The sequence below is a fragment of the Platalea leucorodia genome, assembly GCF_965183815.1.
Source record: "Platalea leucorodia genome assembly, chromosome: 1".
In the NCBI taxonomy this organism is placed as follows: domain Eukaryota; kingdom Metazoa; phylum Chordata; class Aves; order Pelecaniformes; family Threskiornithidae; genus Platalea; species Platalea leucorodia.
The window spans coordinates 5,033,589-5,056,906 of record NC_138823.1 but is presented as its reverse complement, the minus strand read 5'-3'; the positions used below and the strand labels follow the sequence as shown (position 1 = coordinate 5,056,906).

Below are 23,318 nucleotides of genomic sequence, written 5' to 3'. Positions count from 1 at the left end.
TCCTTCCATTTTATTTATTCATTGTTCTGATCTTCAGATTAAGTACTCATTGTATTTTTAGATTTAAACCAAATTCCCATTTAATTCTTAATTCTAGGCTATACTACTTTTATTAGTCTCTTCTCATAAACCAGGCTTTATTCTCATCCTTCCAGTCGTTTCTCAAGCTAATACATTTTCAGCTCACCTTTCCTGAACAAGACCAAGCGTTATTCTACACGAGGTCCCACCTGGGTCCGGCACAACCGCAGTGATGCTTTCATCTCTCAGCTGAAAATGTCGGGTTAAGGAACCCTAAACCGCACTTGCCCGTTGTACCACTGCCTTGCAACAGCAGCTCTTGGCCATCCAGTGACCAGTCGGTGTGTGCACGCTTGTCTGTTGTTTACGACTGGTCACCTCCCAGTTCACTAGTAACTCCCAGCTACATAATTTTATATATATATATATATATATATATATATATATATATATTTAAACCATACCTATTACCCTACTGCTTTCTGTATGATGTTCAGGTCCTCTTTTTTTTGGCAATACCTCCTATGCCCCATGATGACGTTTCACATACTTATTCCTAACATTTATGCAAAGATCCTTAGTGAAAAAATAAACAAGACCATTCCCAATCTTAGTAGCATCATTTCCCAACTTTACCCTTCAACACTCCCCATGGCCAGTTTCCCATTCATCAGTATCTCCTTACTTATTTTTACCATTCTACTAGCCCGACTTTCAGCACCAACTTCCCCACATACCAGATATTTCATCAAAATCCAGATAGCTTGGTTTGACTTTGGGAATATGATAAGGGGGTTTGTTAGTTACTTTATTTATTTAAAAAAATCTTGGGTTTTCTCATTTGTTTTACATTTAGGAAACTTGTTTCAGATCTTGTCTTCCAAACATATTCTGAGGCATATGCCCTTTTGACGTCACGTTACAGAAATTCAATTTGCCTTTTTTCCTCCTTTTCATAAACATTGCCATTAAAGTCTGTGATTCTCCAACACTAACTTGACCAATACGTTAAAGATGCTTGTTGCTAAAGAATTGCATTTCCATGACCCAAAACTTCAGGTTTCTGTGATAAAAGATAAAGATTATTCTGTCTCCCTAATTTAAGTACACGAACTCCTTCAGTTTTGCTTTCAATGGAAATAGAGCAATTCTTATTTGCATATTATTCTTACTATTTATCCATCTTGCCTTTGCAGTGTCAACACCCGGACTGAGAAATGAAGCAAAGTATCTTCTTAGTCTTCACACAATAGCTCTAGATTCCTTTCTGTAACCCAGTCCTCGCCGCAAGCGGCCCATCTGCCTCTGTGTCTGACCTCTGCTATTTACATCCCCGAAGGCAAGTCAGAATACTGAGCTGACTAATTCCGCTCAACCTGTGATTTTTTTTTTTTTTTTTTAAATTCTTGCACATCTTGACTTCTAAGACACGGATTTGTCATCTTTTCCCAACACTTGCAGGACCTCTGCTTCCTTCAAATATTTTTCTGAAGGTGATTAACTCACTCAGGTGGCCCCCGCAGTCACCAGATCCCCTTGCTTGGTATGACAGTCACAAAGTTGGTGTCATTAAGTGGAAAGAACCCTCTCTGCTGTGGATATGACAACTAATGAAGTTATTTATAGAATTACCACTACAGCTGGAAAGTAACATAAAAAAATACTCCTACAAATATTTGTACTTGCAATATGACAAAGGTTTCTGTTATCCACCTCCAAATCAGATCAGGAGGATGTGCACCAAGCATCTACCTCTACTCCACCAGAATCTTGTTTACCATCGTTTTCCCAAAGAAATCTGGCTCCCACCTATGATTGCAGCCATTCTGTTGCTTAATGCTTTACAGCTCATCACTGCACATATTTTTATTTCCATCTTTCTGTAACAGAACGTTCCCATTTGAAAACCATGTCCTAGTCATTAACATTATTCTATGATTTTTTTTGTGTCGTTCCATGATCCCCAAAGCACCACCCGTTCAAAAATATTTTAGTTTTCTGCCCAGGCTTCTGGTATTTGTATTTCAACATTTCCATTTCTTGTTATCCACACTCTGCTTTCTAGCTGCATTAGGTATTGCCTTACCACTATTACCTGGTCAACCACTCTCATCAATATTAAGCATTTCCCTTCTCTTTGCTGTCTATTTTTATGCCTTCTAACATTTCTGTATCTACTGCCACATCCTAATTCCCCTGCCCTTCCTTTTTCTGTGCCAGATTTGGTACATCATGACTAATTTTCAGAAATATGAAAAAAGAAAAAGGCTTACAAGATTTGCAAGTACAAAAGACTAGCATCATGGAGGGGGAACCCCCACAAGCTATTTATGTTGCAAAATTAAGTAATTTTGTAATTATCTAATACATTCTTCTCCCGCTCTATTAAAATGGGATTGTTTACTACTTCTCACAGGGGCGTAACAAAGCCATATCTGTAAGCGTTCAGGAATCAACACAATCACATGTTGCTCAACATCATTACATTCCTCCACTGGAGTTTTAGTGACAAACAGTAAATAACAGTGAGGGCAAATATTCAGTTTTGAGAATAACATGAAACACTGGGAGAAGCACAGACTCCTGGGGAAAGATGTGATCGCAGTTTTACAACCACACTGTTCAGAAAGCAGGACTACTACCGACCTGTATTTTCATTTTAAACATGTTTTTCAATGATTTTTTTTTTTTAACAATCCAATTAAAAAAAAAAAAAAAAAGCAAGCTATTTCTGGCTCAGCTCCCTAGGCAAACTTATTTAGGGCAGGGTGTTGCTTGAAGGAGATAAGTACTGTTTATTAAACAGCAGCATTGACCCGATAAGCAGTCAACCTATATTTTTGCACATAAAACAGATACATGTGTGTTAGCTATAGGACTGAGAGATGTGAATTGAACTTCAAGGGAAAAAAAAAACCCTAAGTATTACAACTGCTGATCTGAATTCACTGTTTGGACTACTGCCTCAAATTAAGAATGCAAAAATCAAACTATCTTGTGTAAAAGGTATTACAGCAACTAGCTGTGAAGAGTAGAGTCACAAAATAAGGGAATTCAGTGCTAGAGCTTTATTATTCTTTTCTATAGAAGAAAAAACCCAAGAGTTTCAATCGTAAAACACTGTTGCTACATTCCACGTAATTCGATTGCCCCAACTCTTTGTTCAAGCACTCCTGCATAATTCCCATCACACTCACTTTTAAAGTGATGCAAGCCGTACGGACAAGAGAAGGCTTTTCTTAGCACAAAGGTTGGTATTGGGAGGTTTTGCAGCGGCGTGAGGTGTGTTAGAGAGGATACCACCGGACACCGGAGCTCGAGGTGACACTCTGCCTAAGGAAACCTGCCAAAATCCACAGCCCAACGTGTGTTACTTGCTCCATTTCTGTTTTTCAGGGACTCCTTCACAAACGCAGATCATGCTTTTGGAGAGACACTGTTTCAAAGCATTGGAAAAAATCTACATCCATACCTGGATTTTACTTTTAAAGCGCTGTCAAGGGAAGAATAAATTAGAAGAAAGATGAAAGACTAATAAACCGGAGCATCCATGTGGTAAGTATCAGAAGCTCCTCGCTCGTTTGCTAGATGATAATATGAATAATGAGAACGTTTCAGCCTTGATATGATGATTGAGACCATCAAGAGCCCCATTTTAAAGGTGAGAAGTAAGGTAAACTGAGTGTTGAATAATAAAGTGCCAGTATACTGTCTTTAGGCTTATTTTTATCATGGAAAAAACCCAGACTTCCTATTACAATTCATCCAATTTACATAAACTCAACATTCATAGCTGTCATTCTTAAGACGTGTAATTTCTACCAAAAAAAAGAAATCTGGAAAAAAACAGATATTAGAAAAATAACAGTCTCGTGGCAGTTTTCCGAAATAAAATTAATAATCAAGCAAAATTACTCTGACAACTCTGTCAAAAGAGAGTGGTAGGGGAAAGGTGGTGGTAGAACTCCACACAATCCCAGAAATGCTGCTTTAGGACAGAGTTTTGCAAATTGAAAAGACGACTGCAAATGCAAGGCTGTCTGCGTGTGTGCTCCTACTCCAGCACGTTATTGTGGATCAAAACTCGAGATAAGAGGGTGACTCCAGGATTCAGCTGGCCCAGACACTCCTAGTATATAAAAGGTGTGAATGAGCCACACTTTTGAATGAGTGTGGCTCAGCTCATCTACTCCCAAATCCATGCAGTTGTGTAATGATGATTTTCAGGACCATTTAATTTATAACCGTTTCCCAGACTTACAGCGTTCATTTCTTTTGTCCTTCATTCTTCATCATTTTTTAAAGCTTAACTGCTCGTCTGCTCAGCACCCTGGAAGCGCTGCCAGTCAGCACTAAACTTGTATATCGAAGTTTTTTTAGCAAAGAATTATGCAATTTTAATATGCAGTCAGAGGCCTAATGAGTTATTAAATAAGAAGGGGCCAAACTAGTTGCATCTAAGGGCTTGTCAACACAGGAAATCATCTGCGCATAATTATACTAGTGTAATTATATCAATAAGTTTCCTTGTGGGCAAGTCCTAACGAGTATTTAACAATCAGGTGATGTTTTCACAACTCAAAGCATGTTTTAATATTGGGCTAACAAATGCAACCTACGTTTGTCAATAGGAAGTCTCTCTAAAACTATTTTTCTAAAAATATCATCTCTAAATTCAAGTAAGGTGAAGGAAGGAAGCCTTATTTGGAAGCTTCACTTTCAGTTAAGTTTTCTAGTATCAGACAACAGGGCAGCTCTTCCAGATCGTCACTACAGGCATCTTCAGATATCGCTGCACAATAAAAGATGCACTTTTCGAAGTATTTTAGATACACTAATTACTTGATACCCAAGTATTTAATAAAAGAAGGCCAAATTTCATGCTAGTATACAGAATTTTAATTCAATATGTAATTCAATTCTCCTGCAGCACTTGATTTGATCTACCTTGCTTGCCAACCCCAGCCTTGCAGACAGCATGGACTATACAACCACTGCGCATATTCATTGCTGCCTCCGGGTCAGTTACCGATTCCATCACACAGAGAGGAGGCATCGCTCCTTGGAAAAAAAGAGGTTTAATAACTTGTCCTCAACTAGCGATCAGCTGTTTTGCCTCCAGAACTGCAGGAAACAAAAAAAATGACAAACGTGTTCATCGTGATAAGGTTAAAAAGAACCAAGACTGGCAAAGGAACAGACGCATCTGCTTGAAACAGCTTTTCCAGCGGCTGCTGTAGAGGTGCCGAGTATCATGAACACAGAATAACGTAGGCTGGAAGGGAGTTGACTTGTCCAGTCAAGTTTTGAGTATCTTCAAGGACAGAGTTTCCACATCATTTCTTACAACCTGTTCCAGTGTTTGATCGCCCCCGTGGTAAAATAAACTTGCCTTATACTCAACTGGAGTTTCCTGTGTTCCAGCTTCTGTCCATTGCCTCCTGCCCTGTCCTGGTGCACCTGCCACAAGTCTGGCTCCATCTTCTCCACAGCTTCCCCCTAGGGAGCTGCAGGCAGGCAGAAGATCACCCTTTAGGTGAACCCTCTTCTGAAAGCTGAGCAAACCTGATGCTCTCGGCCTCTCCTGATATGTCATGTGCTCCTTCCCCTAGCCACCCTGGTGGCCTGTCACTGGGCTTGCACACAGGTAACGTCCCCTTTTGGGAGTGCAGTTTGAAGTGGGAGAATGGGAGACTTGGCGAGGGGACACCGCATGGCGGGGGAAACAGGACTTCCCAAAATAGTTATTCAAATACCAGTAACAGAGAGAATTCAGAAAGAATGAGGAAAACATGCAATATGAATCCTTGACAGGATCTGCACAGAGGTTTTATGTATTTTATTTACATATATATATGGTCAGAGCAAGAAAAGGAATACAGGGAGTTCAGCCTTTTCTTTTTAGCACACAACTGAAAAAAGCTTTGGGCTGTCTTCAAGTTTTCTTACAGTCTGGGTTATATAGAGAAGTTTAACTTTCACACAGGCTTTCTGTTAAGAACCGTTAGAGAAAGATAGGAAAAAGGCTGGCAATGTTTTCTACAAGATAAGGAAAACTCAAAGCTGCAGCTCATAGTCCCTTGATATTACAGGGGCAGAAGAACCTATATGGAACCTCTACATCTGGCTCTGCTGCTCATTAAACATATCTTAGAGTATGGAAACTAAAAGTCCTTCAGTCAAGCTACAGCATTGTTGGATTAGATGGTGCACAACAAGTAAAGGTAACAAACTTATCTGTTATCCCCAAGAATTCAACAAACCACAAGGAAAGTTCTGGAGGAAAGCACAGGAAGAGATGATGTAATCAGAACTTCATTTAAATCTAATATCTGTTACAGCATTCTCTTAAATATCAGCTATTGAAGGTTCTTTATCAAGATGCAATTGCCAGAAGATTTCATGAGGTCTTCTGCCAATAATGCATCTTCTAGAACAACAGTACTTTGTAGAGCCCAGCATGGCACATAACCTGATAGGCATCTGGAGGAATAGAAACAGGTGAAGAACAAAAGGGAAAAACAGTTCTTCTTACCTTTTTATGCAAACAAAGTATATCTAAGACTACTTAGAATCACTCCTTTAACCACTTGCTGTCTTAGCTACACCAATTAGGACAATTATGCACCCGAGTGGAGGGCTAACAGATTACTAAAGGTGTCCTTAGGGAAAAGAAAAAAAAAAAAAAAAAAAAAAGAGGGGTGGGCAGGAGGCAAGCCTGGAAACCTTATCTATATCCACTACGAGGAATAAATTCAGTGTAAAAGCCTTACCGCTCTATAAATCAAGCAAGATCCCCTAAGTTGTACAGCATGCAAAGTAGTCATTGGACACATCAAATTCAACTTCTGAAGTTGCTCCTCTTTCTACTAGTAGCAAAGTAAAGATGTAGTACTGCTAACGATGCTTTACAACTCTTCTTTGTCCAGAGCCACATTTGTGCTTTGAAGCAGGTTGCAGCTCTAGCTGTACACACCTGTGCATGCCCCAGGACGTGGATTTAAGTTGCCATTTGTATCCATCCTTTGGGATTGCTCAATCTGCAGATCTCAATTTCCTTTTCTAACACTCAAGCTGACTTACTCCTTGTTTACCTCTCCTATGTCCGAAGGCTGGATTTTTACCATCTTCATGCACCAGCGTGCCTTCCCCCTCTCAACACGTACCTGGTAACATTCATCTTACATTTGTCACAAGTTTCCTAGCCGTGTATCACCCCACAGCTGGTAAATCATTATTTTCCTGGAATGTCCCCTAAAACGCTATCCAGAGTTACATCGTTCAGGGATGGGGTGTCCTCTTCCCCGTTGCATTCAGTCTGTTCCCGTACTTCTCTCAAGTACCTGCTCATTCCAGGCCACCACGTGTCTCTGTTTACATGTGGAAGTCAACCCTTAAAGATACTTAACTATCTTCTTGCATTCCTTGTTTTTGCTGCATGTGTTACATTTCTGTTCTTTTTCTCACTCTGACCATATATAAACTGCGCCTGGATCCCGTCAAGAATTCATATATGACGCCTTTCACGTAATTTTTGACGGAGCCCCTCTGTAAAGGTTCTTCTGGTCTCTCAGTGAGCAGCTACCACACTTTCTAACGACAGCATGTTGCCTACACCGAGGTGGGCTATCAGAGCTAGCTTCAATACTGATGAGCAAAAATGAAGGAGCTGTCCTCCTATTTGGTCATATTTTATGTCCCACGTACGACTACTGAGAAGTTTACGGATCCCACTCTGCCAGATTGCTTCTAATTTCTTAGCGTTGTAGTATGAAGTTACATATCTTAACAAGGAGTCAAAGTCCTAGATAAACAGCATTGCCTTCAAACCTGTAATCTCATTATGTTCAGTAGACCTAATCTAGACACGATTTTTATTGAATAATGGTCACCTACTGCAAAAGAATTCGAGCAATTTTAGCTCTCAAGTCAACCCTTTTATCTAGTGAAAGATGTCCCTGCCCCATGGCAGGCAGGCTGCACTCGTGATCTTCAAAGGTCCCTTCCAACCCAAACCATTCTATGGTTATTTTGTCTGGAATAAATAACCAGTTACCTGGTTATCCCAGTTACTTTTTGACCTCTGTAAGACAGAGAGGTGATCTCTTCATAGGGCCAGAAGCGATATGATAAACGGAGACCAGAATCACTCCCAGACACCAATGGTGCGAGTGGGTGTTGCAGTCAGAGATGCAAGGGAGAAACGAGACATCAACCCAGCTTGCTTTGTAAGTTCTGACCACATTTCAAATAAGAATATGTGAAAGACTACAAGAACAAAATGCCAGAGAACCAAAGAGGGAGAGATCAATGCTCCAGCAGAAAGCAGCAGACGAGAAACAAAGAACGGTTCTTTCTAGCGCACAAGCTGCTCCTGGACAATGCCAACTAGCAAAAGACAACAAGTGTCAGTACTTTCTTTTTCCTTCCACGTTCTCCTTTCAGCCTAGACCATCAAACTTATCCTCCAGATTTTCAAATACTAACAAGCTGGTTCTCACCACTCTACTGGCCACCTGCGAGTGGAGCCAGTGGCAGACGAGCACCATCAGAGCACGCAAGGAGCATACAGAGCATAAAACATCTATCCTTACTCTTAATAAGGCAGGTGGCTTAATTGATCCCTGAACACAAAATTGTACAAAGTACTTCTGAAATGCTTCTTAGGGCACGCAGAGAAATGCTTTTAATTACAAACTGCAACGTTGAATGAAGTCATTCAAATAGCAAGCCTCATCCAAACAACGGAGGGGATGCTTATGGCTTACCCACAAGTCAGCAGCCCACTTTAAAGTTAAAAGTGAATTCAAACTACAAAATAACTCCACCTTCAGGCAAACCTTTACGCGATGAAGGGGGAAATGGAGAACATTCTTAGTGCTATATATCACACTTGACCGTAATGATACATTCACTTTTCCATACCTTAGTGTCACAGATGAGTGGTTAGGTCACTTAAAGAATTACCATCAGAGATATTTGCAAAAGTGGTTTTAAGAGAAATTTATAAAAGTGTGATTTAACGAAGTTCAATGGCAAAGTTCACTATGTTATTAAATTAATGGAATATATATAAAGGGGGGGGGGAAATGAAGGTAGAAGCAAATTAGGATGATTTATACAGAGACTGAAAACATGAGGGGGTAAAGGAGGCCCTCCCGTTGAGTCATGAGGTTCAGAATGGACCCCCTTGCTTTCTAAACTCCTTCTCAGAGAGGAGCCCAGGTGCGGCTGGATCCAGACTTCCCCTTAGACTTTATCAACGGTTTATGTCTAAGGATTACATATGTCTAGCAGCAGCTTCAGGTTTATTCACAGTTAAAGAGAGAATCACAGGAATTTAGCAGCAATTAATCATTGGTTAATTTAGCATTTACAAAGTGATTAAATAGGGTTTACTACAATATTTGAATCGATTCACACACACACAATATGCATATAAAGGTACCTGTTAAAAATCCCCCCCGAGCTAAGTGAAATACTCCCTTCAAATGATTGTCTCAATGGGCGAAGGTCGAGCCTCAAGGAGAGAGGGGGCCCCGGAGTTCAGCCCAGGTCCTGTCGCCAGGCCTCTGAACTTTGCAAACTTAAAGAGTTTGCGAACTCCGAGAGGCGTCCCACTCAGAGGGAGATACTGGGCACAGCCCGCTGCGGTCCAGGAGAGCTCAAAGGGTCTCACTTGGTATGGCCGTTTATAGGGTCGCGAGATGATTGACTTTAGGCATCAGGAAATTTCCATCCTGGCCACAATCTGGGTTGGCAATTACTGGAGTTCTCAAAAATTCCAGTAAAGCTGGTACCGATCCTCCTGTACCGTTCCACCTGAGTTACGATCCAGGTAAGATATGTTCCAAGGCTGTCAGGGGATGACTGATTATTCCCGCTCTTGTTCCCCACCTTGGCCAGGCAACCGGAGTTCCTGGTACGGTCAGTGCTGCTCCCCACCTTAGCCACACAGGAGTTCCTGGTATGGTCAAGGGACGCTTAACCGCCAAACTCGGTGCACAAAAGCCAAGTCTTGATGGGAATTCCCAAGATCATAAAGCAGTCCAGGAGAGGGGGCAGGGAAAACGCACCACCACATCTTAGAAAAGGATGCTGAACTAATTCCAGGTGCCTTTTCTAACAGTCTAGAATAAAGAATGTATTTTCTGCATCCATAAAGAGCAATGCCTCCACATTCCATACAATCCCCGTTCTGTGCCCCTCCAAAAGGCCGATGTAGTGAATACACACATCTACGAGGAGAATAAAAAACACCCACTAGCATCTATTCCTCCCTTCATGCTGCTTCTTCCCTGTAGAAGGCAAGACCAGAAAACCTGTATTCTTCATCCCACATTACCCTTCCCTTACCCCGTTTGCTGAAATATTGCGTTTAGGTTAGGAAAGAAATGTGGCTCCCCCTCCTTCTGTATAAGCTGACTGTATAGGTATGTATGAAACAACATAACCCACGCTCTTTTTTTAAGTCACTAGGGGGCTGGTAAAGCACACCTTCTTTCTCCATCAGTACTGACTCTTCCAATAATATTTACTTCAATGCACAGACTGAAGTCCCCACCAGACTACTCGGTGTGAATATCGGATGAACAAGCACTTGCATTCAGTCCCGAGGAGAGCGCGTAGAGCCATTCCAGCTGGTGCCAGGCACAGAACTGAGCTCAGCGAGGGGTACTTAGCCCCAACCCCCCCGCATTATGTACTTCAACACCTTTTGCACACACAAACAGCCATCAAGTAACACCATTAGTACTGTACACCTCATTATGACACTCCATTACCTCTGTAACTGGAGATCTCAGTCTTTCATAGGCTTTTTTTCCCCCTTAAGAAATAGTAAGAACTGGTCTCTGCATTATAGCTCACAAGCAGACACTGGATAGATTAAGTCACCTGAACCAGAGTTGTATTTCTCAGCACAATGTTGCTCCCCCAACCTTTCTACCAACACCTTTTCCTTCCCCTCCTTCTCCTTCCAGATCCCTTGCCATGACATCCCACCCCTTCCATGTGCCCACACGCACACAAGCTCCGCTAAGCTTAACGAGCTCTAATGGCTTGGCCTTTACTCTGTTGCCGCTGGCGTGTCTTTCTGGTGTGCTGTGCCTCACCAGCTGGAAACTGGTGCCACAGAGGCCCCAAAACCCCATTGCCTCTGGTATTCACACTGTATACAATTTAACGAAACACAGAATTTGTCCTCAGCTTATTAAAGAAGCTAGGATGGCTGTATTTTGCGCTGTACCTTTGCAAGCACATTCATATCCCCACAGACTTTGGCTAGCAGTATTTTTGTGTAAAATCTAAAAATAAAAATTTTAAGTTGTCTCCATACCTAAAATATTTTTTAATTTACAAAACTCAACTGTTGAGCTATAACTCAGAAGCAGTCATGCTTTCCTTGAAGCAGAAATCTTTCCCCATACCCACACTGGATTAATCTACAAAAACATGAACGCTCTCGTGGCTTAGTTTCAAAATAGAAAATTCACAGTTAAGAGCTGAGGTTACGCTTTATTTTATCATTTTAGATAGTGAAAGCAGCTGTAGGAGCATCTTTAACATGCAAGAGATCCAATAGCATCTAATGCGGTTTCAAGAGATAGGGCTGTGGTTTTCAGCATCGCGGAAAAGAGGGGTAAAATGCACGTTCATAATAATGGAATAACGGAGATATGACAAGAGTGTAGGCTTTCAGCAGAACTCCCCTCTGAGAATTTTTTTTTCCTATTACATCTTGGGTTTTTTTTCCCCTCCACCTGCTTCTTGTAAGCAACTTAAGTTCTCATATTAGTTGATACAAACCAAAACTCAGCTGTGGCATTGTGCCACCCCAGTCACGACGGAAATTACATAGGAGGAGACTGCAAATAACAGCGTCTCGCTATAGGGAGATCCAAATCCCCACAGATTTTTTTTCTCTGGAAATAATTTATTTTCTCCTGCAGTGTCACTATCAAAACCTTACTCCATGTGGCACCCAGTCCTGTAAATTTCAATTTTTGGTCTGTGCATTATTTTAAGGATTCTGTGAAGGATAAGTTTAAAAAAAAGGCACATACAAGTTTCCTAAAGAGAGGCCTATACTTCCACTGAAATTTTACATTAAAAGGGGATTTGCAAGTCAGAAACAATTAGGAAAAAAACTACCACTACTGTACTCTCATCACATAACGAGACCCAAACAATAACGCTTCACTTCCTTGCCCTGGTGGGAAGTTTCCTCCTTCTGAATGAAGCTCTCACTTTTTAAACAACACACCCTTATGCAAACATTCTGAATCCATGCGAATTATTCTTAAGCATTCCCTCATTAAACACTGAAGCTCTTCCCAAAAAGAAACGTGCTGGTTCACCGAGACATTCATTCTTCTGTATTGTCATTTCTACCTGAACTTGGGTTTCTTCTTTATTTTATTTTTGTTTTGTTTGTGGTTTGGAGGGTTGGTGGTTTTTTGGGTTTTCTTTTTAAACCTATGTCTCTCATCAGCCTTCTCAACAGAAATATTCAAGTCAGAAGAGCTGAAGCTGACAAGTACTACTGTTTGAGAAACCTTATGTTTCACGAGCAGTTAAAAAAAAAAGCACAAACAAGAAAACCCTTGCTTTCCCAAAGTCTTGCCCTCCACATGGGAGCAAACAAAGATTTCAGAAATGATGGAGGAGTATGATGGGGCAAGAGAGCACAACCAAGAGAGGCACTGATAAAAAACCAGCAGAAAGGGAGCATTCACTGCAAACCACAAGTTGTATGAAAGGACAATGAAATAAGTTCATTATCAAAGGATAAGTGAAGCCAAGAACACAGCAACATTTAGATAGGAATTTACCCTCCGTATGAACAGACCCCTGTCCTTTAATAGTAAGCACTTGCTAAACAAGTTTCAGAAGGTATATAACGAGGCCCCAGTAATAATTATGTTTTAAAGCCTTATTCATCTACATGACAAGTTTAACTTCAAACAATTTTTAGATTGATCTAGCTAAGCCAGTGAAACCTCCCCTCTTGGGAATTCTTCTAAAATTGGCTTATTTAAAATAAATCTAGATTAGCACATCCACACACACTTCCTACTACTAAATTAAAATTTAGATTTCATTCTTTTCTCACATTAATAAGCTTCAACATAAACTTCATGACTGGACTAAGAACACAAAAAAATACCACTGAGACAAAAAGTTCTAAAGCGCCAATCTGTGACATTAGCAGCTCGAACAGAGCCACCCACGGTATCTAACGCTGCCTGCCAAGTCAGCTCCTCGTCTGGCCAGAAGAGAGTGGCATTTTTTTTTTTTTTCCTAGACTACATACAAAGTCATCAACTTGATTCCCTATACGCAAATCCGCGCTGTAAAACCAACATAGTTTCAAAACTACATTTCCAAGCTCCCCAAGATGACACGCTGAGATCAGTTTATTTCTCAAAAGACTGAAGACTTAGTTCGTGCTCTGCAGCCCCCTTGTTTCAGTCACACCCCAGTACAGCTTTCAAGTGACATAATGAGACATAAAATTCACACACTGTTTAAAGACATGGTCTTCAGACTTATACATATTTTATGAAATTATGTGTTATGTGATTTAACTCTTCACACAGGTGAAAGAGTTAACATTAAGCATATTCTCCACATTCTGATTATGAAGCAACTTGTACAAGGGAATGCAACCAGGTTGGTGCCAGAAGAGCTGTTAGGAAAGACATGTGGAGCCCAAAACAGTGCAGATGTATGTAATTATTCTGTATCTCTGAAAAGTTAAATATTTTAACACTTCTCTCAAAGATAGAGACTTTCACGACTGCAGAGCTATCATGGCATATATTAACACCGGCACCCAGGCCTTAACAACTTCACTTCAGGCCGTAATAAGCTCACATACAACTTAAGCTGGTATAAGACACAACTAGCACCGAAAGAGAAGTTCTGCCTTCACGCAGCTGTTCAGTCTGCCCTATGATCCCCAAACTTGCGTTATCAGGAGTGTTCCTGCAGAGAAGCAAAGCAGCTAAAACTAACCAGGAGAGGGCATGAAAGCAAGGAATGAAAGGGACTTGGTTTTAGTTGGGATCAGTCTGTCCAACGTTGCACAAGGCAGCCTCCCACGCTAACGCCTGCACGACCATTTCTTTCTGCAGCAGGGCTAGATTAGGCTAGTTTAAGATGAATGTAAAACTACAGGCTGACACACAGCCAGCTTTTAAATCTACTTTCAGCAACGAAGAGTTTTATTTTTCGGTTGCCTGTTTAATGAAGGTTGAATGGAGACTAAAACCTACAACAAAGACAAAACACAACTGAGCAGCACTGGCAAAAAGTAGAGGAGGACAAACAAACTACAACAGGAGAGAATGAACTACTGTCGCCACATCTGTGATTAAAAAAATCTGTTTCACAACTCAAATACAAAAAAAATTTGGCAGCACTGTGGACAGCTCAATGAGAACTGAATTCAAAAGACAACGCTGATGGCAGCAAGAGAGAAAAACATCAAAGCAAGCTTTGGACTGCCTTGATTATGCCATTATCAACAGTACTTTCCTATCTAAATCAATGCTTTGCTTCTACCTTGGCTGTGTCCAGTTTTGTGAAGTCATACAGTTAAAAAAACCAAAACTTTTCTTTCTAGAAAGCCTGGTCACCAGGTATCACACGGCTTCACAGCTGCAGCAAGGCTATAAAAAAAAGATATTTAGGAGAAATATTTTTCCTTAATACAAAATGCAAAGAGAGACTACAGAAACAGATGAAGTAACGCTTATACTAAAACTTTTTATTTAAAAGCACTAAGTTTACTCTGAAAAGGGAATAGTAAAAGCGAAACAAATTAAAATGGGGAAGTTAAAATGAATTGCACTAACCTATGGTGCTCACGGAACACGCTGAAAGACACCACCTATTAAAACAGTCATGAGTATACAAAAATATGGGCATCACCTCAGTCTGAGGATTAAAAAAAAAAAACACTTCCTGGACAGTACTAAAAAGCCTCTTCAAAGCACTACTTCTTAGAAATGGCTACCAAGAGACCTGTGTACTAACAAATTACAACCCTGGTGTAAGACATGAGATAGACTACACAAGTGCAGTCTATCTGAGGATGATGCTATTCAGGTCTGTCTTTTACTTTTCCCAATTTTGATATCATAAAACAGATAAGGAAATGTTTAAGTTCAGCTTTGGGTATTACAATAAATGGAAAAAGAAAAAAAAAAATCCCTTGCACTGAGTTGCAAAGCACTGCACTTCCCTAGTCGATAGGATAAGAGATACTTTACCTTCTCGTGGGCTGCTTTGCGCGTACATCAGAAAGGCTGCATGATACTGAAGCGAATTAATTGGACAATGCATGGAACAGATCCCTACCCACAGCCACGACAGTTAAAACTACGTAATATTTTCCACCAGCTATTTTTTTTCTAGTTCATAACTTACCAAAAATAAGATTCTGGAGGTTGACTTTTCTTAATTTTCAAATTTAGTAATATTTTCTGGTAGTCTGAGTATTAGAAATTCCATCACTAAAAATATGACCAAGTATGCTGCTAGAACTTGAAATAAGGGAGGCAATACACGACAAAATTTTGACAAGTCTTACAAGTTTTGTAAAGCGATTGTCGGCACATGCTTCGCTGACACAAACAAGACTTTCATTATACATGTAAAGTTCCTAATTAGCGAGAACTGTGTATGTTTGCAAAGCCAATTCAGCAGTTAGAAGTTTACCGCGTTCAGCGACTTGATTGCTGCACTTTCTGGAAGGCCAAAAGTATTTAGAAGGGCTGTTTTCTGAAATGGAAAAATCTTTCCCTCCTATACTGTTCAAAGTGGGTAGAAGAACAGACCATTCTATGATAATTGAACACGTATTTTCTGTTACAGAGTTAAAGTTAACTCCCTTTCCCACCTTTCTGTGAAAGACTGCTGGTGATAGCAGTGCAAGAGAGGGTACAGAAATCGTGAAAGCAGTACTTTCCTGGAAGTCAGGAAGGTTTGGCTGTTCCTCTGTAGTCTTTCTATATACATTACAACACACCACTAAGTATGTATGAGTACACGACAATTCTGCAAAAGTGAAAAATTGCAAGACAAAGGAAAAATAAGTGTACAAAACCCCATGTAACTGCATAGTCATTAAGAGAATCACTGCTGAAAAAAGTTTCGCTTTTCAGACAGCAAATAGTATACTTCAGTTCGCTAAGGAAAGGAGAAAGTTTGGTTCACACATATGACAACATCAATTATCTTTTCATCAAGCGACTACCTCATCTTTAAGCCACCTTAAGACTACACAGCTAGCTGAAGCAACATGAGAATATGCAGTCTTTTCCTTCCTTAGGAAAATGTACCGGCCATGACAACAATACACTTGAAAAAGTTACACTGCGTTTTGTAGGTTGTACCATTGTCAAATGCAATTTAAATTTAAGGAGAAATTCTTACACAAAAAGGAGGAGCTGTGCATTAAGTGCTCATTTCCTTTTCTATGTATGGCAGCTTACAATGAATTTCAACATAATTTACTGTCTAAAATTAAGCCAAAGAAACTGGGCAACTCTGTGATACCAGCAGAGCCAGCACAATAAGAGCAGGTCCAGATCCATCCCCAAAAAGAACAGGAAAAGCCTTTCTAAGAAGAGCAGACCCTTGACAGGAGGTGCACGGGAGTTCTTGCTGCTACTGGGGCACGTGCTAAGAGGACGCTGGTGGAGTTAAATTCCACGAGATGAAGATGTTGCCATTTCTACCACCGCAAGCAAGGCACGAGCACACCTTTCCCTGCACCACATTTTAGGACTGAAGACTCCTAAAGTGAAGCAACATCCCACCATCTCATATCTTCAAGAAAATATACGGGAGTTAAAAACAAGCACATGCACTGAAAAACAACAAGACGGGCTTAAAAGTTTCAACAATCTATTAACCATTTTAAAGAGGTAACTCACAACTAAACGACAAGTGAGAAAATAATCCTCGTTTCACTAGTTTGATAGAGGGCTCGAAGTTGTTTCTTGTGCTAGGAAAAAAAGCTTATATTTTGCATGCAAAGCCATAACCCCCTTCACAAAGACACTCTTTTTCAAACACCTGCTGCTTTAACGATAAATTAAGACCTGAGTAGCAGGCAAAACTCAAATGTCCTTTCAAAGAATAAAAAGAGAATCTATAGTGTAAGAAGTTTAGAATTTATAAATACATGAATACCAAGCAGTGTAAATCACAGAAGTTTATGCAAGTTTTAATCAATTCCTTAAACTGAATGACAGTATTTTTATTTTGTCGCTTTCACATTTTTCTGTCCTTCTAGAAAAAGATATACCAAAATGTAGCAGTACCAAACTTCTTTTTCTTAAGAAAAATTCTCTCTCATGTTTCCAGACTTTTTATTTTTCACAGTTTCTTGAAGGCAAAAAAAAAAGGGTATGAGCAGAGTGTTTCAGCAAATTCAACACCAAGTCAAGAACTCAAATAGTATTTGGGAAAAAGGAACAGGTTTCCCAGACATGAAAACAGTGATTTCATGATGTCCCTCTCTTGTACAAAAACCATCTTACTCCCAATGTAACAGCATGTTTAAACAAAGTTTCCACGTTCAGCAGCAATTTTTTTAAATTAGTCAGATACAGCCTCCTCACTTGCTTTATACTGTTTCCAGAAAAAGAATTAAGATTAAAATAGCAAACCCTGTGGCAAATTGAGCTATTACATTGGCAGGAGGCCAGCACCACAGGCACCCTCGGAACGGGGTTGGCTGCGGTGTCCAGTTTGGCAACAGGAGCTGGAAGAGCAAAGTAGCTTGTACGCATCAGCAACATTTGGAGAAGCAAACGGCGGCAAGATCTAAGCTACAGGAGATATGAATGGAGCGTTTAAGCGGTGTCAAGGATGTGCTGACAGACATGTAGAGCCTGGAGTTCTTGTGCTTTCACGGCAGCTGCGGCTCAGTGAATGGCTGTAAACCACACTTCTTGCTCACTCCTTGGAACAGGATTACAGCGCATGTTCATTTTATAGGTATCGGATTAACGTATGGAAGGGGACTTTCACTGGCAGCTCGCAGGCCACACGTAGCCTTACACAAGACAACTGAGCATCCTGCTGACAGTCCCTGTTTCCAGACTGGTTCACAGTACAGCCACGCTCTCTTAAAAAAACTCTACTCAAACGCCCTGCCTTACGATTTGGTGTGGAGCAGGAAGCCGTTTGGACTGCTAGAAGCCACCGCGCTGCTAAGGCTCTCTGTGGATGATTTCACAGGAAGGAAACGGAGAGCCTCACGACGTGGAGAACAACTCGCAGCTCATACCCCAGAACAGACACTGTCACTGCCCAGCTCTGCGCAGGGGGAAAGGGCTGAGCCACAGAGATAAACTAGGAAGTAAACAAGCCAGAAGATGAGCTTGGCTGAAGGGAGCAGAATAACAGGAGCCCGAGACACACGCCAGTAGCGTTAGCTCTGTCAAGAGCCCCAGGTGAAGAGACGGTTGTTCTGGTAAGGGGAAAATACCCTTACACACTGAAGTTGGGTCCCTGATGGTGAACAGCAGCCACCAATGCTGGTGCCGTGGAAGTAACATCATTCTGAGCGAAAGGGAGAGCAGCAGGATCTGACAGAGCTCAAATCGAGGAAGACAGAGACTCCCACATATAAAACTACTCTCAGCCTGTACACTGGCAATATTTTCAATGATTTAGCTCCTTATGTATAACTTCAAAAAAGATGTATCAATAGGAGGTGAACATAACAGCCTTAGCAACAACAGCACAATTTGAGCACCACGAATACCTGTAAACTGAAAGTACACCTGCACCTGAGCAAGAGAACCTGACACCAGAAGCCACCAAACAACTACATCAATAGTTATACACAGCTATTGGTACTGAAATGTGCAAATGATGTTATACACGAAAGCAAAATCTTGAATATCGGTCTGGAAACACACAGCTGCAGAGACCTATCTTCCTGGTGTGCCTAGTAAAGGTCTTCATGCACTGCGGAAAGAAAAGCAAGAAAGTAAAAACAGAGGAGCTGTACTCTAAGAGGAAAACAATCATCCTGGTTGCCTGTCTTGATTCTTGTCCCTCCCAGAGAATCAAATCAGAGAAGAAAAAAGCAGCCAGCATCTAACTGTTGATCCTAAGACATGAATGCTCTTACAGTAGAAGCATTCATAAGAGAAGCAGTAAAAGACATCTCAGCTACTACACTATTCTTTGCCAGATTATCCCTCCAAGGGAAAAGTTTTTATACAAAACTGTTGAGAACAGTAATATAAAATAAAGTTCCACTTATTTTGAAACTTTTCTAGAAGAAAACTAGGTACCAGTCACCCAAACATTGTAGTTTCTACATAAGAAAAGAATTCTCACCACACAAATAGCCTAACACTAAAAAGGAAAAACACTGTCCCATATTAACTGCACAAAGTCCCACAGTATTAACCTATCTTTCCCCTAAATAGTATTAAATGCCCCTGAGCGAGTTGGTAACCTTTCTTCTCTCCACGTTGATCTTTCCTTTGCTCCCAGATTTCATTACACGACGGAGCCTGAAGACGTCTAACGAAGCCGATAACCTCTTCCAGCCCTACCCAACATCTGGCTAGGGTTTACCTACATCTAAACAAGACAAACTCCCGCAGCACAGTCGTTGACAAACACGCTGTTAGCGAAACGCGGCCCCGGCGGCCTGAACTTCTGGTGCGCGGCGAGACGGGGATCCCAGGCCGGGCCAGGAGGATGCGGCCGCTCCGAGGAGCTGGGAGGGAGGAAATGGAGACCCCAGGCCAGACGGCGCTGCCAGCAGGAGGCCGAGTTGGCAGGAACAGCCCAGCGCTGGCCTGGGGAAGGCAAGCACGTAGCGCACAGCGAGGGGACACCCCGGGGACGGAGCGGCGGCGGGCCGGGCAGGCGGAGGGGAGGGAATCGCTGCCGCCTCCCACCGCCCCAGCAGCGGCTACCGCAGCCCCGTGAGGGGACCTCTCGCCCGGGAGAGGGGAGAAGCCCCCTCGCCTCGCCCCCCTCCGCCTGCCCGCCCCTCCTTCCCCGCCGCCTCGGGGCTCGCCTCCCCCGCCTCAGGCCGGAGCCAGCCTCCCGCCGCGGCAGAGGGAGGGGAGAGGAGAGCGAGGGGAAGGCGACCCTCCCCTAAAAGGGGCCTCCGGACACGCAGGCTCGCTCGCCGCCCTCCCCGAGGTGGCGGCAGCGGCCTGACCCCTCCTTCCCCCGTGAGCGCGGCCGGCCGCGGCCTCAGCGGCTCCAGCCAGGCCCGAGCCGGGGCGGGGGGGGGGTGCGCTCCCGCCTCGTGCGCCAACGGCCACCCCCCTCACACACAACGGCCGCCGAGCGCAGACCCCGCCGCCCCGGGAGAGGAAGAGAAAGTCGTCCCGGCGGCTCGGGGGAAGCCCGGAGGAGGGAAACAAAACCGGTCGAAACCTCACCGGGTCCGGCGGAGGTGGCTCCCGGGTACATGTCTCCGTGTGCGCCGGCGGAGGCGGCGCCTCTCTCCAGGTCCCTACCGCGGCAGCAGCTCCAGGGGAGGGAAAGCGGGGGGAGGGAGCGAGCCCGAGCCCCGGCTACGCCGTCGGGGGAAGGGGGAGGAGGAGGAAGGGGAGGGGAGGGGGGAAGAAAAGAAAAGGGGAAAGAAAAAAAAAAAAAAGAAAAGAAAAGAGGGAGGAGGGCCGGGCCGACGCCGCGAAAGCAGGTTACTCGGCGGCACTGAGGAGCGGGGAGGTGGGTGGGGAGAAGGGAGGAGCCGCGGGGTCACGGGGAAGGGGCGCTCCGCCCGCCGCCGCCTCCTCCGCCCTCCTGCCCGCCACCGGCCGTCGGCGGGGCGGCCCGCCCGCCCCAGGGGCTCCGCTGCCGGCAGCCCGGCGGGCCCGGGCCCAGCTGCGCGCCCGCCGCCTCCCGCCCGCCTGTCGGAGCCGCCCGCCTTCCTGCCGCCTCCTTCTCCTCCCCCGCACGAACGCCAGCAACCGGATCCGAACAGCTCTTCCCCAGCCCTGCCGCCAGTGCCCACGCACGTTCTGCCCTGCTCTTCTTACAGCCTGCCGCTGTGGCCAGCCGGACACGAACCATTTGTAGCAGGAGCCTTTCTAGGCCCTGCACTCACCCACCAAGATCACAGAATCGATCATAGAGTCGTTAATGTCGGAAAGGACCTCTGAGATCATCGAGTCCAACCTGTTAGCCTAACTGCCTGGTCCACCTCTAAACCATGTCCCTAAGCGCCACATCCACTCGTTTTTTGAATACTTTCAGGGACTGTGATTGCACCACTTCCCTGGGCAGGCTGTTCCAATGCCTAACCACTCTCTCTGTGAAGAAATTTTTCCTAATATCCAACCTAAACTTCCCCTGGCACAGCTTGAGGCTGTTTCCTCTCATCCTATCGCTTGTTACTAGGGAGAAGAGACCGACCCCCACCTCGCTACAGCCTCCTTTCAGGCAGTTGTACAGAGCAATAAGGTCTCCCCTCAGCCTCCTCTTCTCCAGGCTGAACAACCCCAGCTCCCTCAGCCGCTCCTCATAAGACTTGTGCTCCAGACTCTTCATCAGCTCCATTACTCTTCTTTGGACACGCTCCAGCACCTCGATGTCCTTCTTGTAGTGAGGGGCCCAACACTGAACACAGTACTCGAGGTGCGGCCTCACCAGTGCCAAGTACAGGGACACCATCACCTCCCTGGTCCTGCTGGCCACACTATTCCTGATGCAAGCCAGGATGCCATTGGCCCTCTTGGCCACCTGAGCACACTGCTGGCTCATGTTCAGGTGGCTGTCAACCAACACCCCCAGGTCCTTTTCCGCCAGGCAGCTCTCCAGCCACTCTCCTTTTTACCAAGCCTCTGCCTTAGGCAGGTGCAACATCAACTGTCCAACAAAGTGTACGCTGCAGCCAGGACTGCTAGAGACTTGCTCTGTCTTTCAATGAGACCTTGGAAAATAACTGTGAGCCTCCAGCTCTCCCTCCACTACCTCTCCTTCAAGGCGTTTTGCCTAGTTATGCATTTTTAAAAGGGATGCTGGAGTGGCATCAATATTACACGTACTGCTTGATCTTGAATGCCCTGTTTACTTCAAAACTGGATTTAATTGTTACACTTCCCTTATTCCTCCCCAATGCCCTATGAGACAAAGGCAATGCTGCTGTGAACACCTCCAATCAGTCAGCTCATTGATCTCACACCTCCATACCACATCCACTTTTTGTTCTATCTATGAAACCCAGCTGTGGTGTGGTACCTTACCATCTTGTACAACCAGATAATCTCTGGCCCTACGTATGTGAAGTTCAGTACGGGGGAATACCAACAAGCAATAATGTGAAAGAGGCATAGTATTGGTCAGTATGATGCACTGAGATATCAGTGATGGTGATTCCTGCAGGAGCTGCGTCCTTTTGTAGTCACCTCATTGGTACCTCTTCCTTTCACGAGGAGAAAGTAAGAAAAAAAATCTTAACCCTGCTAAGGAGGCAAAGAGCAAGTTAATGATGCTTGCTTCCACCAGAAAGTGTTACCTACAGAATTACAGTATAGCAGCTATGCTCCATGCTTTCATTCACCTCCTTCATTTTGATGTGGAAGCCTTTAAAAAAAAATGCAGTTCTCATCCCAGAACAGTCAAGCCCCTTCAAAGTCAACGGAATTCCTTCAGTCAATATTATCTGCCAAAGGACGGGGCAAACACATGGCTTGTATGGTTCATCAAACCAATTAATATCCTCCCTCATCAGTTCATATTTGAAGTGATACACAAGCATCTTATTGTTCCAGAGTTACATCAACTATATGTTTGCTCTTCCCTTTGGGTCATACTTGTAGATATTCAAGGGTTGCTATTAACAGCTCAGCTTTCACTTCAAGTGCACCGTTCCTGAAACCATTGTCTCCACTAGAGTTTCCACTGGAGTGATTTTGGATTTGTCTGCATTCCAAGCTCCTCAAGTTGCTGGAAAGTAAAGATTTAACAACAAACAAAGGACAAAATCATGGGTCAACTTTAGTTCTAGAGTAAAGCCAAGTAGCTCTAGCAAAATTATAAAGCTAAACAAGGGAGCTGGCAAAGGGGTTGCTGTTTTCCGCTCTGTGAGGAGTTGGGTAACATTTCTGCACAACCACCAATAATTTCTGGTTTATGCTATATAACCGTACTAGAGGCTGAAAACGGGGAGGAGGAGAAATCCCCAAAACTAAGAGCCAGAAGAGAGTTATCTTAGGCAAATTTGGCCGTTCTGCTACATTAGATAGTATTAAATGCTGAAGTGACGGGGGGAGACCACGCAGTCCCTGAACTGG

The 23,318-nt window shown here is 43.3% G+C and overlaps 1 protein-coding gene across 2 annotated transcripts in view; it reads right to left on the bottom strand.

Moving 5' to 3' along the window:
- The window catches only part of AGO2 (argonaute RISC catalytic component 2), a 62,891-nt gene extending 42,163 nt beyond the window's left edge, over nucleotides 1-20,728 (bottom strand). For both annotated transcript variants that reach the window (XM_082318047.1, XM_082318048.1), the window contains exon 1: nucleotides 20,460-20,728. In XM_082318047.1, the coding sequence (XP_082174173.1) occupies nucleotides 20,460-20,490 (31 nt within the window). In that variant the 5' untranslated portion in view covers nucleotides 20,491-20,728. The remainder of the gene's footprint in view (nucleotides 1-20,459) is intronic.
- Between the last annotated feature and the right edge of the window lie 2,590 nt (nucleotides 20,729-23,318).